The sequence below is a fragment of the Sus scrofa genome, chromosome 6, assembly GCF_054392235.1.
Source record: "Sus scrofa isolate SSC_HxYL_T2T_F1_AM1 chromosome 6, Sscrofa_HxYL_maternal_Yorkshire_Landrace_v2.0, whole genome shotgun sequence".
NCBI lineage: Eukaryota > Metazoa > Chordata > Mammalia > Artiodactyla > Suidae > Sus > Sus scrofa.
The window spans coordinates 74,726,020-74,741,769 of record NC_139388.1 but is presented as its reverse complement, the minus strand read 5'-3'; the positions used below and the strand labels follow the sequence as shown (position 1 = coordinate 74,741,769).

The 15,750-nt window shown below is 57.1% G+C and overlaps 1 protein-coding gene across 5 annotated transcripts in view; it reads left to right on the top strand.

The window, feature by feature from the left end:
• The window catches only part of CTNNBIP1 (catenin beta interacting protein 1), a 56,567-nt gene that overhangs the window by 29,034 nt on the left and 11,783 nt on the right, over positions 1-15,750 (top strand). For 2 of the 5 annotated variants that reach the window (NM_001435401.1, XM_084958472.1), the window contains 3 exon segments: positions 119-203; positions 4,501-4,619; positions 5,397-5,487. In NM_001435401.1, the coding sequence (NP_001422330.1) occupies positions 4,524-4,619; positions 5,397-5,487 (187 nt within the window). In that variant the 5' untranslated portion in view covers positions 119-203; positions 4,501-4,523. 5 annotated transcript variants of the gene reach the window in all.

The following is a 15,750-nucleotide window of genomic DNA, read 5'->3' as shown; positions in this document are numbered from 1 at the left end:
TTTCTGGACCGCACAGAGCCTGTCGCCGGGAGCTTCCCGCCAGCCGGCCCGCATCCCTCAGCGCTGGGCGTGTGCTCCTCCCGCCTCCTCCCATGACCCATGTTCTGTGTTTCCACAGGGCTGCACCCTTCTATTCCTCCCCGGCCACAACCCTCCCGTCACAGTTGAGCGCCTGTTTGCCTGAAGGTGATTTCCAGAAGCAGGTAAGGACCCCAGGGTTCGGGCATCCGGAGCGCGGCCACAGAACTGCATCAGGAGGGGGCCTCGGGTACCCGCTCAAGGGCTGACCGTGAAGTTAGCTCACCTCCTGTCCTTTCTCCACTGTCCCTGGTAAGCCTCATTGCTTTAGCTGGGTCTTTAGGGAGAACGTTGTGCTACTGCTGAGGTCTTTTGGGCTAAGATGTGTGCAGGCTGAATTAATATTTTATGGAGTTCCCGTTGTGGCTCAGTGGTAGTGAACCTGACTAGGACCCATGAGGATGTCAGTTCGATCCCTGGCCTCTCTCAGTGGGTTAAGGATCCAGCGTTGCTGTGGCTGTGGTGTAGGCCGGTAGCGGCAGCTCCTATTTGACCCCTAGCCTGGGAAATTCCATAGGCCAAGGGCATGGCTTTAAAAAGACAAAAAATATATGTGTATATGTTTTATATAAACTCTGTGAATCACACAGTTATACGGCATTGTATTTCCATGCAGCCTAAACACTGCACCAGGGTAAATGCACATTTAAAAACATGAGCAGTTAAATATATATATCACCATCTGTTTGTTTGTTTTTTTAATGGACAAAACAGAAGGCAAGTGCTGGGACCCTTGGGACAGGTGGCTTGTGTGTCCAAAGGCCGCCTGCTGCCCGGCCCAGCAGAGGTTACTCAGCCTTTTCCAGGCAGGTGCTAGACCACCATGGCTATAAACTTATATTCCAATTTGCATAAATGTGGGTTTTCCACAGGCTAGCTTCAAGTTTATAAATAAAGATGAGTGCGGGTGGCTGTGTTTGCATTTGGGGCCCCTGGTGCCTGTGAAGGGAGGCTGGCTTTCAAAGCTGTGGATCAGAACGGGTGTGACAGCAGCACATCCTGCTCCCGGGTCCCTCTGCCCCAGCTCCCCATCCTTCCACGTGAGATCAGCTGCTTCCAGGCTGGAGCTCATGTGCCTGCAGATCAGGTCCCTCTACCTCTGGGCAGGAGCGTGGTCTCTCAGGGACGACCTGGATGCCTCCCAGAGACTGCAGTGTGACTTCGCAGGCCACGGGCCACATTTGTCACTTCGGATGGATCCCTCCCAGTGGTTGGGAACCCCCTCCTCTTTGTCCTTTACCGGCCAATCTTCCTTCAACAGAGCTGCGGCCTCATAAGGGTGTGTGGATGGCGGCGCGTGGATGTCTCTGTGCCCGCAGCGAACATATGTCCCGCAGCGTCTCAGCACTGCGTTTGTCCCAGTCACATGTCATTTTCTGGACTCATGCGCCCTGTTCATATCACACGTGGAGGTCTGTGGCATAACATCCGCGTGGCCACAAGCCTTGCCGTTGCCAGGAGAGTTGATAGTTGCCTGTTTCTTCCCATTTTCCATATTTTGGCTCTTTTATGCCGTTCCCTGGTTTGCTTCCAGAACGTTTTGTCTTCAGAGAGGGAGCAGGTCTGTCTCTGACGTGGGCAGCTGACACGGAGGGGTTTTCTTAGGGTTTAGAATGGAAGCGCCACCAGCCAAGGCGGTGGGGTGTTTCTGGGGTCGCTGGGAGAGCATAATGGAGAAGCATCATTACGTTGGCTCTTAGGGCTGAGGACCGAATGGGTAATTAGCGTGTCTAAATGAATGACATTTTAATGGAGACCATTCCTGATCCCTACAGGGGAGAATAAGGATTCTCCAGTGAAGTTAATCCGATGTGGGTCAAAATTGTGATGACAACTTAATAGCATGTTTGCTCGGTTAGACACCAAACCCAAACACACTGTAATATACTCACAGAATCCCCGCCACTGAAAAGTCTGCCTTGTTTGGGTCGCTTATGATTGATTCTCTTCAGCTGTTTGCTTCACATCGGCACCCTGGATGCAGGTTCTGCTTAGGACAGAATTACGTGGACCAGGCACGACCAGAGCCTCGTCCAGCAGGACTGGAGTGTGGAGGGTGGGGGCATGTGTCACTGGAACAGCACTGATCTGTACGGGGCGCCGAGGGCAGGATTAGTGGGAAGGGTGAAATTCTGTGAACAGACCCTGTGTAAAATGATTCACACATGTACACGCACACTCGTGCACACACGCACACGCACACTCTCTCTCCTCCTGGTCCTGAGCCCCCATGTCTCTGTTGGAGGAAGCTTGGCTGATCCGGAAAGGGCAGAGAGGAAGGGGCTCTGTCCTCTGAGGCCAAGATCCCAGGTCCCGCGATGCACAGCAAAACCAGACATGATCCTTGCCTGGGTAGGGCTGGCCCCTAAGTGGGGGACGAGAACTTGCTCTGGGACCTGGGACTGGGGTGTGGTTTGCGACAGGATCACAGTGAAGGCTTGAACCAGAAAGGCTGGGGGGCTGGGGGGGGGTGGGGGGCAGCACTGGAGCTCTGGTTCTTGTGTGTTTGTGGCGACACCTAGTGGCCAGTCCCTTGTCTTCCACAAGGAGAGAGCTGGTCCTTGGACGCAGGACAGATTTTACCCTTGGAAGCCCTAACTCCCAGTTTGAGGGCTTCATGGAGGCTTCAGATGTCCTTTGAGAACATGACAGCCCAAGGCACACAAATCACTCAGAAATGAGAGTCTTCGGAAAAGCTAAATTTGGCTATGGCAACTGGATTAGGGGTTTGCATTGGACCCTAAGAGATGTGGCTATTGTGAGGGAATCCTAGACGCCACAGGGCCTGGACTCTCCATTCAGCCAGCCCAGAGGGGCGGCTGCATGCCCAGGGGGTGGGGGAGCCCTGGGCAGGGGCGCAGAAGCCACTCCAGTCAGGCAGTCAGGGAAGGGAAGGCTATTCCAGATTCGGGGCCACCCAGGGCAGAGGCTGCTGGGGGAGGAGCTTCCCAGCAGGTTCTGGGGCAGCAAGGCAGAGGGGAGGGAACCGTGCTGGGATGGGCTGCATTGGGAGAGATGTCATCTCTTCTGGCTACTCGTTGGGGTGGTGGAGAGGAAGAGGTGGGAAGGGGTCAGCAGGAGAAGTGAGAGCGCAGAAGCCAGCCTCCCGCTCAGCTGTGCTCAGAAGCTGGGGCTGTGGCTGAGCCCGCCATGCACCTGGCCCTGGGGGGTGGCTGGCTGCCTCTCATCAGAGGTTGTTCTGGAGGCGGCTCTGCCCTCCTTCCCAGTTAGCAGTTGTTAATGAGGCCCCCTTCTGAGCCGGGGAAGTGGCAGGAGAGCAGACCAAGAGGGAGCCTGGCGTTGGTGGCGGAAAGGAAAGCCCTATAAGGAGACAGCCCCACACAGCTGCTCTGTGAGCCTTTCGCCCTATAGTGTGGGCTTTGGGGGCCAGGGCCCCGTCAGCTCCTGCTGCCCGGGAAGCTGCTGCCCGGGGCTCTGGTGTATTTCTGAGTCGGCCCTTTGCCCGGGAGAGCCTGCTGGTCCAGGGCTGGCCAGCCCCCGAGGGATGGACGGTGTGAGGAGTGTCCTTGGCCCGCAAGCCCGGCTCCCTTGCTCCTCCAAGCGCAGCTCCTTGGCACCCAGGCTGCGGAGGCTCCACCCCCACCAGCTGCTGTGTTATTTCTGACTCATCCAGGAGTTACAAGTGTGTAACCCTAACCCCTCCACGCCCGGCTTCCTCCCCACCGGCTCCTCCTGGAGGGAGGAAACCCTGGGACTGCTCTCCCGGGACCTTTCTGCAGGTCGGGTCCCTGCAGCACCTGGACACGGCTGCTGCCTGCAGGAGCCACCCTGTGACAGGTGGGTGGACCTCTGGGGGCGGTGGGGGCGGTGGCGAGCCTGGGCGGGTGTCTGCGCCCATGGCCCGGGCTCGCTGTCCCCATCGAGGGACTCCTTGGAGCCCAGCCCAGGAGTTGGCCTCTTGAACTCGGCAGGGACTTCTGCAGAGGGAGCTGTCTTGGTGTTTGGGGGCTGGGTACTGATCCCAAGGTCTCTCCCGCTACAGGCCCAGGCTGGCGGCCTCCGATCACGTCCCTTTGCTCCTTGTAGGAGCTACTCGCTTTGAAAGCCAGGGACGCTTTGGGCTTTCTGTACCACCTCTCCTGGGCTCGTGGCAGGAGCCTTGCTGAGGGGGTGGCTGGAAGGTGGAGCTGGCCAGAAGTCCGGGTCACCCCGGCCCCCGGCCCGACATCGTAGGCACAGAAGGGGCCTGGCCACCAGGGCTGCGCCTGCTCCAGGGGTAGCTGCTCAATCCTGCTGTCTGGGGCCAGTGGGGGCTCAGGAGGAACCAGCAACCCGCCACCCTTTCTGGGCTCTCGGAAACCAGCCCCCGCAGCATCGTGGGCTGCCTGATGACTCCTGCCTGTGGGGGGCTGGGTCTCGTCCTCACACTGCCCCCCCCCCATGATTCTCCTCCCTCCACAGGAGTCCCCAGAGCTGGCCAGGGGATGAACCGCGAGGGGGCCCCCGGGAAGAGTCCGGAGGAGATGTACATTCAGCAGAAGGTCCGAGTGCTGCTCATGCTGAGGAAGATGGGCTCCAATGTGAGTGCCTGCGGGGTGGGAACAGTGGGCACCCAGGCGGGCAGGGCAGAGGGGCTGAGGCCCCCTTCCGCAGCAGCCGTGGTTCCGGGGAGGGGTGTGCCGGGACCTCTGGTTTGGCTTTGAGGCTCATTCAGTCTCCCGGCCCAGAGATGAGCATGTCCAGGTCTGCAGGCACCGCTGGGGCCGTCTTCCCAGCCCCGTGCCAGGTCTGGCCCAGGTGGGCGTGCGTTCTAAAGCCCCCACCTTCCTCCCTCCCTCTCAGCCCTGAGAATCTTCTCTCCCAGGGGTGTTCAAGGGCAGGACAGGCACCAAGGGGGCAGCAGGTGTGTGGGGACCCTTCTCACAAGGAGAGGGAGGGTCTGCCTCGGAATCCCGTCTCAGAGCTGATCCCGGTGGCAGGCCCTCGTGGCCCTGGGAAGCAAGTTTCAGGGGTGGGAGGAGGGGTGCTCGCCCTGGAACTGAAAGGCCACATCTCAGGAACAGAGGCCTGGAGTTCCCGATGTGGCACAACAGGATTGGCAGCATCTCTGCAGCTCCAGGATACAGGTTCAATCCCCAGCCCAGCACAGTGGGTCCAGGGTCTGGCGCTGCAGCTGCAGTGTAGGTCGAGACTGCAGCTCAGATCTGACTCTTGGCCTGGGATGCCATGGGGTGGCCAAAAAAGAACAGAGGCCCAAGGAGCAAAGGAGGAGGCGCCCTCGGGGATCAAGCCTGGCCGGGCAGGTGCCTTCAGGGAGTGGCTGCCTGGAGCCCCTCACCCGGCTCTCGCCCTTGCAGCTGACGGCCAGCGAGGAGGAGTTCCTGCGCACCTACGCGGGGGTAGTGAACAGCCAGCTCAGCCAGCTGCCCCAGCACTCCATCGACCAGGGTGAGTCGAGGGCCACAGCGCCAGCCCCACGCTTCTCGGGGATAGCAAGCTGTGGGTCCTTCAGGTCATAGCTCGAGCCCTTCTGCCTGGGTGACCCACGAGGGAGAGATTTGGGGCAGACAAGGCAGAGCTGAGCCCCCACCCCGGCAACGGCAGCATTGAGATGTGGAGCCCAGGAAACCTCTGGAGCCTCCAGGCTGGTCCCTTCTCCTAACCCCAGGTGGGAGCCCAGGCCCCAGTCGGATAATGGTGGCGGTTACAGGGACTCTGGTTCTTGCATTGCTTTAGCCTTTGGCGGGACCCCGGCCTGCCCGGTGCCCAGTTCAGGAGCAAGGAAACCGCCCTTGTGTGCTGGGGTCCGGCCTGAGTGCAGGCTACACGGTGGCTGTTGTATTCCTGGCTGCACCCAGGGAGGTGTCCCCAGTAGCCCTGGAGGTCTGTGTGCACCTGCAGAAGTTCTTTCTTTTTTGAGCGCCCTCAGCCAGCCGTAGCTGGTGGTGGGTAACACTGAGGATTCATCATGTAGCAGGCTTGGGCTTGACACACGTCGTTTCCTTTAACCATAGAGCGCTCCCAGCTCTATCGCTTCTACCGAGCAGGGGAGAAAACGGGTAAGAAGCAGTAAGTCTCGGCAGCCAGTTCATGCCGCCAATTGTTAGAGGGCCCAGGATGCAAAGCTACAGCCTGACTCCAGAACTGGGTTTGTCACTGTCTGTCCTGGAGCCACAGGGCACGTAATGGGCTCTCCGCTTTTGGAAGGCTGAGCCTGACGCTATAGCCCGGGATCCTGACCACCAGCTTCATCTCGTCCTTTCCTTGGGTTCTTATCACACTTGGTTGGAATTATTGGCCTTTGAATGGTGCAGCCAAGTGGGCTGTCCGGTGGGAGCGGGCTCTCAGGAGCAGCGTGCAGGTGGGTGTGTGTGCTGAGGAGGAGAGCAGATCTGGCACAGGGGCTGCTTTTCTTGAAGCTGCTTTTAGTCTCCTGGATATCTCAGGGCTCGGCCCTGGCACAGGGCCCGGGTCCCGAGCTCTGACGCTGGGTGTGACCCGGCCTGTGCACCCAACTCAGCAGAAATGTACAGGGTGTTCCGGTGGCTCCCGCAGCTCTCGGGGACAGCGCCTGCCTGGGCCACACTCCTGCCACGGCCTGTTCTGCCCCAACTGCACTGTCAGCTCCCACCGGGCAGGAGACAGGAGTATGGAGTTGGCCCGCCTCCTGGGATGTTTCTTCTGGGAGAAGTCTTCTCTCTTCCAGGGCTGACCTGGGTTTTAGCATGGGTGCCTCTCCCCTGCTCCTGAACCACAGCCGCCTGAAATCCTCCGGCCTTGGCGTCCCTGGGGCATCACCTTTCCTCCCATCCTGGTCTAGGGTCACTGAGTTAACCTGAACTTGAGGTGGTAAGAATGCCTCTAGTAGGAGTTCCCCGGTGGCTTAGTGGGTTACTGCTTTGGCTTGGGTCACTGCTGTGGTGTGGGTTCAGTCCCTGGCCTGGAAACTTCCACATACCCTGGGCATGGCCAATAAATAAATATATAAATAAGTAAAAATTTTTAAAAAACTGAAAAGAAGGTCCCTAGTAGTATGCTCTTAATGGAAAAAATCCAAATAAACCATAGAACTATATGCTGGTATAGAAGACGTCACCGCATACGCCCCCTCACACACAAATTCGTGCATGTACGTGTATAGAACCAAAAATCCCCAAAGAATGTGTACCAGGTTGTCCATAGGAAATTTTTTCTTCATTTTTTTTTTGTCTTCTTCGGGCTGCACCTGCAGCATATGAAGGTTCCCAGGCTAGGGGTCCAATCAGAGCTACAGCGGCCAGCCTATGCCACAGCCCACAGCAATGCAGGATCCACAGTTCAAGGCAACACCAGATCCTTAACTCACTGAGCGAAGCCAGGGATTGAACCTGCATCCTCATGGATACTAATCGGGTTCATTAACCACGGAGCCATGATGGGAATTCCTATAGGAAATTTCCATAGAGAGTAGAACTGTATACGGGACTTTTACTTTCCAAGCCACCCAAGTCACACTTTTTTTTTTTTTTTTTTTTGGCCACACCTGGGGCTTGTGGACATTCCCCAGCCAGGGACCGAACCTGTGCCACAGCAGCAACCCAAACCACTGCAGTGAAAACGCCAGATCCCTAACCCGCTGTGCCACAAGAGAACTCCAAATCACACCTTTTTGTAAAAACCAATTTTTAAACATTGCACACACATTTCTTTTATAATAAGAGGAGATTTTGGGGGGGGGTCTTTTTGCCTTTTCTAGGGCCGCTCCTGCGGCATATGGAGGTTCCCAGGTTAGGGGTCTAATGGGAGCTGTAGCCACCAGCCTACCCCAGAGCCACAGCAACGTGGGATCCGAGCCACGTCTGCAACCTACACCACCGCTCACGGCAACACCAGATCCTTAACCCACTAAGCAAGGCCAGGGATCGAACCTGCAACCTCACGGTTCCCTAGTTGGATTCGTTAACCACTGAGCCACGCCGGGAACTCCATAAGGGGAAATTTTTATAAATATTTTTAAGAGAACTCTATCTTGTTTATCTAAACCAACAATTGAAAATAAAAATGAGCTCAATCGAGTTAAGGCTGTCACAGTGACTTCACCTGGCTCGAAACTGCTGAGCAGTCAGCAGCGAGTCATGGATGTGTGGGTGTGGTTTCTGGGCCCTGGAATCGGGCCCTCATGGGCGTGGGGCATCCAGACAGCCAGGCTGGCCAGGTACCTCTCCCCTAGGGGAGCAGGTTCCTGGAACTGAACCTGGACCTGAGGAGGGCTCTCTGGGGGGGTGGTCTCTGCTGCTGGGGTGCCCTTCAGTCTGCCCTGGCCCCAGGGTCCCTTCTGCCGGAACCACGCAGGAGGACAAGGGCTGCAGAAAGGCCTGAGGGAGAATTCCCCTGGAGCAGTCAGAGGGGGAGGGGGCGGTGCCTGGACAAGCTTCCCGGGAATACTGTATTTTCTTTGTGCCAGTGAAACAGCAGTCAGTCTGGCCTCTCCCACTGTGGAGGTTCGAGCCTGAGAGCAGGAGCCCACGTTTCTGCCCACGCTGTGGGGCCACATGGCTCTCAGCTAAAATTCTAGTCCACCCACCTTCTCTGTTGGCAGAGCCGACCTCAGCTGATGCCACAGGGTGTGGTGTCATCAGGGGCTCCAGTGCTGCCCAGCTGGCTAAAGCCCTGGATCATTGCTTCCAGTGCGCTTGACCCCAGCTTGAAAGGCCCAGAAAGACCTAGGAGAGGTCAAGTGATGGGCTAGAAGGTCCAGCAGAAGCCTGGTGTGAGTGCCTCCTGCCACTAGGTGGCACTGTCCCTCAGCAAATGCCTGCGCTCACCTCCTATAGGCCAGCAACCCCTACCTAGGCTGGTCTAGCTGCCCTCAGAAAGGGGCCTGAGGCTGCCCCACCAATGGATCAGTGTGTGGCATCCGTCCTGGGGTCCTTGCCCATCATCTTAGACCTGCACACGCTTCCCCTCTGGGGCTGGGAGGGTCCAATACCAGAAGCACTGCTTGCCCTCCCCAGGCCTGGGCAAGAGAACAGGCTGGACAGCTCTCGCCCACTGTGGTCCTGCCTCACGCCCAGGCCTCCTGGCCTCCTCCCATCCCATTCTTCCCACATGGCCATGTCTTCAGTATCTGCTGGGTCCATGCAGGTGCTGGAACCCCTGGGGCACAGGCCTGCACCTTAGGGACTCACTGGATGCTCCCAGCAGAGGGGCCAGTGCCCCCCGAACTGTGGACGGACCCGCCTGGCCTCTGCTGCTCCGAGACCACCCTCGAGAGCCTCCTTCTAGAAGCCTTCCTTTCCTGGCTTTGTCTTCCTCCCTCTCCACCTCCCCCCTCCGTGCCTCCCCCACTTTCTGCCTCTCTTGCTCACCCCCAGGAGCACCCCCTTCCTCTCATGCTGGTGTCCCCATACTCTGTCCTGTCCTGTTGGCCTCACGTGCTCCTCCTGGGATCACACACGTGCCCGGGACGCCCGCAGAGCTCTGGGCATGTCTTCCAGACACACACCCTCCGCCCGACCCCTCCCCTGACTCCAGACCTCGAAGTGCCCGCTCTGCCACACCCCCACACTCAACAGATCCAGGGTCATGACCTCTACCAGCCCTGGATCTGTGCTTCTGCCTGTATTCTCTGTCCTGAGGAAGCACCCCCCTCGGACCCAGTGTCCGGGGACCATCGCAGACTCTTCCCCAGGCATCTCGGAGGTTACCAAGGCCCTTGATTCTCCTGCCTAGATGCTCCTCACATCTGCCTTGTCTTCGCCGTCCTGGTTTGAACCCCCATTTTGGTCTGAGCCCACGTTAATTCTTCACCGTGAGCGGCTCCTTCCTGGCGTCTCAATTTCTCCTCCGACACCCCCAGTGCACTTTCTGCCTATAGCCAGAGTGGCTTTCCAAGACTGTACCATGGGCTTCTTCCCAACTTAAGATCTTTCAGGGAGTTCCCATCATGGCTCAGCGGTAACGAACCAGACTAGGATCCATGAGGATGCGGATTTGATCCCTGGCCTCACTCAGTGGGTTAAGGATCTGGCATTGCTGTGAGCTGTGGTGCAGGGCACAGACACAGCTCAGATCTTGTGTTTCTGTGGATGTCACATGGGCTGGCAGTTGTATGTAGCTCTGATTCAACTCCTAGCTTGGGAACTAACATATGCTGCAAGTGCGGCCCTAAAAAAAAAAAAAGGACAAAAAAATCTTTCAGTGGCTCCCTACTGTCTTAAGGATAAAACCCAGCCTCCTCTGAGAGTTCCCATCATGGCGCAGTGGAAATGAAGGAAATGAATTCGACTAGGAACCATAAGACTGCAGGTTCTATCTCTGGCCTTGCTCAGTGAGTTAAGGATCCGGTGTGGCTGTGAGCTGTGGTGTAGGTCACAGACTCAGCTTGGATCTGGTGTTGCTGTGGCTGTGGTGGAGGCCGGCAGCTGTAGTTCTGATTCAGCCCCTAACCTGGGAACCGGGGCGGCCCTAAAAAGCAAAAAAGCAAAAAAAAAAATAATAATAATCCAGCCCCCTTAGAATGAAGAGCAGGACCCCCTGCCTTCCCCCACACTGTGACCTCATGCTCCATAAATAGCCACAGTGAGTGGCTTTCAGCTCCTATTGCAGGCGGTGTGTGACCATGCCTGTCTGCCCCTGCATTTGCCTCTCGGCTGCCCAGCCCTGACTGCCCCCCCCCCACACACACACCCCTCCCACAGGCATGGCCAGACCCTCCTGTGATCTCTTCCACACGCGTGTGCCTCGGCTGTGCTACTCCTCACACCATCTCCTGGCCCATCTCCTGACCCACCCTGAGCTCCTTGAGCTTAAGACTGTGGCTTCCCTCTCTGTATTTGTGGGGCTGGGCCCCCCGCCCTGCCGTGGCCTTGGGTAAATGAATGGACGGGGCTCTGGGTCTCGGAGCCCACAGTCCTCCGGAAAGGCAGGAACGTGGAGCCAGTTCTCTGAGTGCTGTCTCCTGGTCCCCAGGGTGGCCAAGCCGACCTGACAGCCTGGCAGGACTGACTTTGAACCAGAGGAAGTCAATACTTCTCTGGAAAGGTCGCCTCGCTGAGAAGGCCCAGCTGTAGGCTCCAGGGAGGAGAGCAGGCTGAACAGAATGCTGAGCTCATCCCTTTCTTGTCCTCAGTGCTCTTCTGTCCATGACATATATCGATCATTTTTCCTGGCTACAAAAGGATGCATAGTCATTGTGGAAAGTCGCTGGGGAGGATTAGCTGTTCCTGCTGTGGCGCAGTGGGTTAAAGGATCCAGTGTTGCTGCAGCTGTGGTGCAGGCCTCAGCCGAGGCTCAGATTCAATCCCTGGCCCAGGAATTCCATATGCTGTGGATGCAGCCAAAAAACAAGAAAAAGAAAAAAAAAGAAGAAGAAGAAGAAAGTCATTGGGAAAGATTAGAAACAGCAGAAGAGCTTAGAGATTCCTATCTCATAGTTGGAGTAACTGTTACCTTGTGTTAATTGCTTTTCTTTCTTTCTTTTTTTCTTTTTTTTTTTTTTTGTCTTTTTAGGACCACACCCACAGTATATGAAGGTTCCCAGGCTAGGGGTCCAATCGGAGCTGTAGCCACTGGCCTACACCACAGTCACAGCAACACGGGATCTGAGCTGCGTCTGCAACCTACACCTCACACAGCTCGTGGCAATGCCGGATCCTTAAGCCACTGAGCGAGGCCAGGGATCAAACCTGCATCCTCATGGATGGTAGTCAGTTTCGTTAACCAATGAGCCACGACAGAAACTCCTATCTTCTGTTAATTTCCCAGCAGCCCTTGAATACTTACGTATTTCTATTATAAAGTTGAGACCATACAGTGTAACATTTTAATATCCTTTAAAAAAAAAATGCTATGGCTGCTCCTGTGACATATGAGGGCAGAGATTGAATCTGGGCCTGAGCCGCTGCAGTGCCAATGCCAAGTCCCCAGCCCTCTGTGCCACAAGAGAACTCCAGTGTGCCCTCATTTTTTTTTTTTTTATCCGCTTTTTACTGTTGGACATTGGTTTCTCATGTTTGCTGTTAATTATAACAGCAAACATTGACTGAGTTTCTTCCAGGTTCCATGTCAAGTGGCACATAACATTAGCCCAGGGAATCAGGCAGGAGCTGTCCCAGGCCCACTTTCAAGAGTAGAAAACTGGCCCGGGCAGTGACAGGTTCAAGGCCATGGAACAGGTCATGCAGGTCCAGGGTGTGGCCAGCAGAGAACGTCCAGGAGAGGCTTACGGGCCATGTGCGTTTCTAAGCAGAACAGCGTTCTAGCTGAGGAGCAGGCGTCACATAGGCAATCGGCACAGCGTGCCAGGAGGGCACGAAACACTGGAAGGGTTTTCTGCTGCCTTGTTATTCTGGGTCTTCACCTCCAGGCGCCTTTGAACGTGCTAGTCGCCTTTGAGCTCCGGTCTCTCCCTGCCCCAGCTCCGCACAGAGGACAGACGCCCTGCAAGGGCCAGTTCCAGGTCCCCAGTGCCCTTGGCAAAGGCCTCTGTGTGGCCGGTCTCCCGTGGAAATGCCACCCTCATGCTGTGACTGGTATAGACCCTGGGCCAGCCATCCCGGGGCGCAAGGGACCCCGTCTAGACGTGGCCCATTTCATTAAGGAAGCCCTCGTCCTTTCTCTTCCCCGCTTCTTGGCCCTGGAGCGGCGGTGCTGGCACGGGGGCTCCTCAGGCCTGTTCCAGCCTCTGATCACACTCTTGCTTGGCGAGACTTTCCAGGGAAGGTCCCCGGCCTGAGCCAGCTGGGCGGTCCCAGGGCTCTGCCGGCTTTCCCCCTCGGAAGCCAAGGCTGCCTGCTCAGGCTCTGCTGCTGCCAGAGAGCCTAAAATAGGTCATTTGGTCTCAGGGTTGCACCACAGACCTTGTTAAAATAGCTGTGGTCTTGGGCAACCCAGCATGGAGCCAGCGGCCAAGGGGAAGGCCACTCGTTGCAGGCACTTCCAGAGACCCAGCAGGCTCCCCCCTCTGCTCATCACCCTGCTTGACCCTCTCAGCGGCCTGTGGGTCGGGGTGCTGGCACGAGCTGGCCTTCTTCCTGGAATGCTCGCCCATGCCTCTGGCCCCTGCCCTTTCACTGCCTCCATGCCACCCTCTGTGCCCACCCGGGTCGGCCCGGCTTCCTCTTCTCGTTCTAGAACTGCCTGCGGATCTGTCCACATCATGTCAGGAGCCCCGCTGGGCTGGGCTCTGCTGTGCGCGCCGTCTCGCATTTGGCCATGGTCCAGCTGTGGCACAGAGCAGGGGTCTGTCGGGTCCTTTGGAGACCTCCGAGGCTCCCTCTGTGTGGGGACCGGCTGCCAGGGGTTCCGAGAGCCCCTCTGCCCACGTGCGGCTCCGAGGCTTCTCTCAGAGGTGCCAGGTGATCACCAGCTCTGGACTGAAATTACAGTCAGGCCCCGGGAGAATTCACCCGGTGGGATGGGAAGCTAATCATTTTTAACGTTAATCAACACTTCCATGAGAATTCCCTGGAACCTAGTGATAGTAACATTGGACCAAAAAAAATCTCATATACGTTGAATCCAACTGAAAACTCAACCAGAAGGACTTGGTATGTGAGAACCTGCATCACAGAAAAAGAAAAAAGCATCCAGGAGCTCCCCCAGTGGTTCAGTGGGTTAAGGACCTGGTGTTGTCGCGGCTGTAGTTCGGTTCAGTGCTGTGGTGTAGTTTTAGTCCCTAGCCTGGGAACCTCCGCATCCCTAGGGCATGGCCAAAAAAGAAACAAACAAGCAAACAAAAAACAACCCCAAGAAAAGGTGAGGGTGGGGCTGAAGAGCAGAGCTGGCTGCTCCTTACAGCATCTGGTTCTGGCCTGCGCCTGGCTGCCTTCACCCGCCTTGGCGTGATGGGTCCTGTCCTGTTGAGCTGAGAGCAGGGGCCTCCAAGCCCTTGCGCACCTCTGCGCCCACCTCCCAACACCCCGGCAGAGGCAGACCACTCTCCCAGAGAAGAGCATCAGGGGCCGCTCAGGCCAGCGATGGCACAGTCCTGCTCACACCAGGCCGTTGATCTGACAGCCCCCAACCTCGAGCTGCTGGCCCAGCAGGACGGACACGGGAACAGACACGTAAAGAACTTTAGGTGCGTCGTGGCTCAGTGGTAACAAACCCAACTAGTATCCATGAGGACGCAGGTTCTATCCCTGGCCTCGCTCAGTGGGTTAAGGATCTGGAGTTGGTGTGAGCTGTGGTGTAGGTCACAGATGCAGCTTCGATGCTGCGTTGCCATGGCTGTGGGGTAGGCCGATTCAGCCCCTAGCCTAGGAACTTCCATGTGCCATGGGTGTGGCCCTAAAAAAGACAAATAATAATAATAATAAAGTCAGTGGTGACTTTTCCCTGTCGGTGTCTGTGGATCCTGGCTGGAGGCAGATAGCTGGGGGCCAGGGATTAAATGGGCGGTGAGGACTCAGGGGCAGGAATGATGCTGCTTTCAGAATGCTGGCTGAGAAGGGACAGCAGCTCAGGGGTGGGGACCATGTGTATCATCGAGTTCTTGGAGTGCAGGCCACAGACCACACCTAAATCACAGAGAGCACGTGCCAAAATGCAGGCACCTGGGCACATCATCCATCCCACCCCTGATGATTAGAGAGGCTGCCGGGAGAGCCTGGGAACCTGCATTTGAAAGAAGTCCCTGGAGGAGTTCCCGCTGTGGCTCAGTCGGTTAAGAATCCAACTAGTTTTCATGAGAATGCAGCTTCAATCCCTGGTCCTGCTCATTGGGTTAAGGATCTGGCATTGCCATGAGCTGCAGTGTAGGTCATAGACGCGGCTCAGATCCCATGTCGCTGTGGCTGTGGCATAGGCCTCAGCTGCAGCTCCAATGTAGCCCCTAGCCCCATAACCCCATAGGTTCTATATGCTGCAGTTGCAGCCATAAAAAGAAAAGAAAAGAAAGGAAGAAAGAAAGAAATGAGCCCCCAGGGTGGTTGTGACACCCACCAGAATTTGCGACTATGCCAGGACTAGGCAAAGACCCCTGGAGGGACCCACCTGTCCCCGGATTCCGTCCCTTCTCTGCTCAGGCGAGCTCTGTGGTCCAGGAGGGGGGTGGAGGCAGGAAACCTGAGTGAGGATAACGGGTACCTCACCTGGGAAACCCCCCCCCCCCGGGGGTAGGATGTGCATGTTGCCTCAGTGGGTGTCAGGGGTGAGGTGACCCGGGGAGGGTGGGATGGAGCAGCGCAGGTGTGATGCTTGATGCTCCTGGGCAGTCCCATGGGCGGGGTTGGTGTGTTCTGCTGACGAGGAAATGGAGGCCCAGGTAGGCAGGGTCAGACCCAGGCCCAGGTACCAGAGTCCACCAAAGGAGCCCAAGCCTGGGGAGGCCCTGGCTGGTCTGTCGGAAGGCCCAGGGCCTCTATTGGGAGCTGCCTCCGCACCTCAGGCCATGTGCTCCACCTTCTGGCAGCCAGTGCCTGGCGATGTGGTTGTCAGCCTGGAGCCCTGTCAGCGCCACCAAGCCTGGAGCCTATTTTGGCTGCTGAGACCTTGGTGGATCCGAGATGCTGTCCCCATGGCAACCAGTGTCGTGCTGTCTCTGGGCACAAGCCATCCTCCGGGAACTTTGGGCATCAGAGCTGAGGTGTACAGAACCTCAGGCTTCTAGGCTGCAGCTGCAAAAAATAGCGCATGCCACCCAGCGGGCCTGGGTGTGTCCAGGGGGAGGCCTGGTCCAGGCGGGTGCTGAAGCTCTTCCCCGTGGAAACTGCTGCCCTTGGAGGAGTG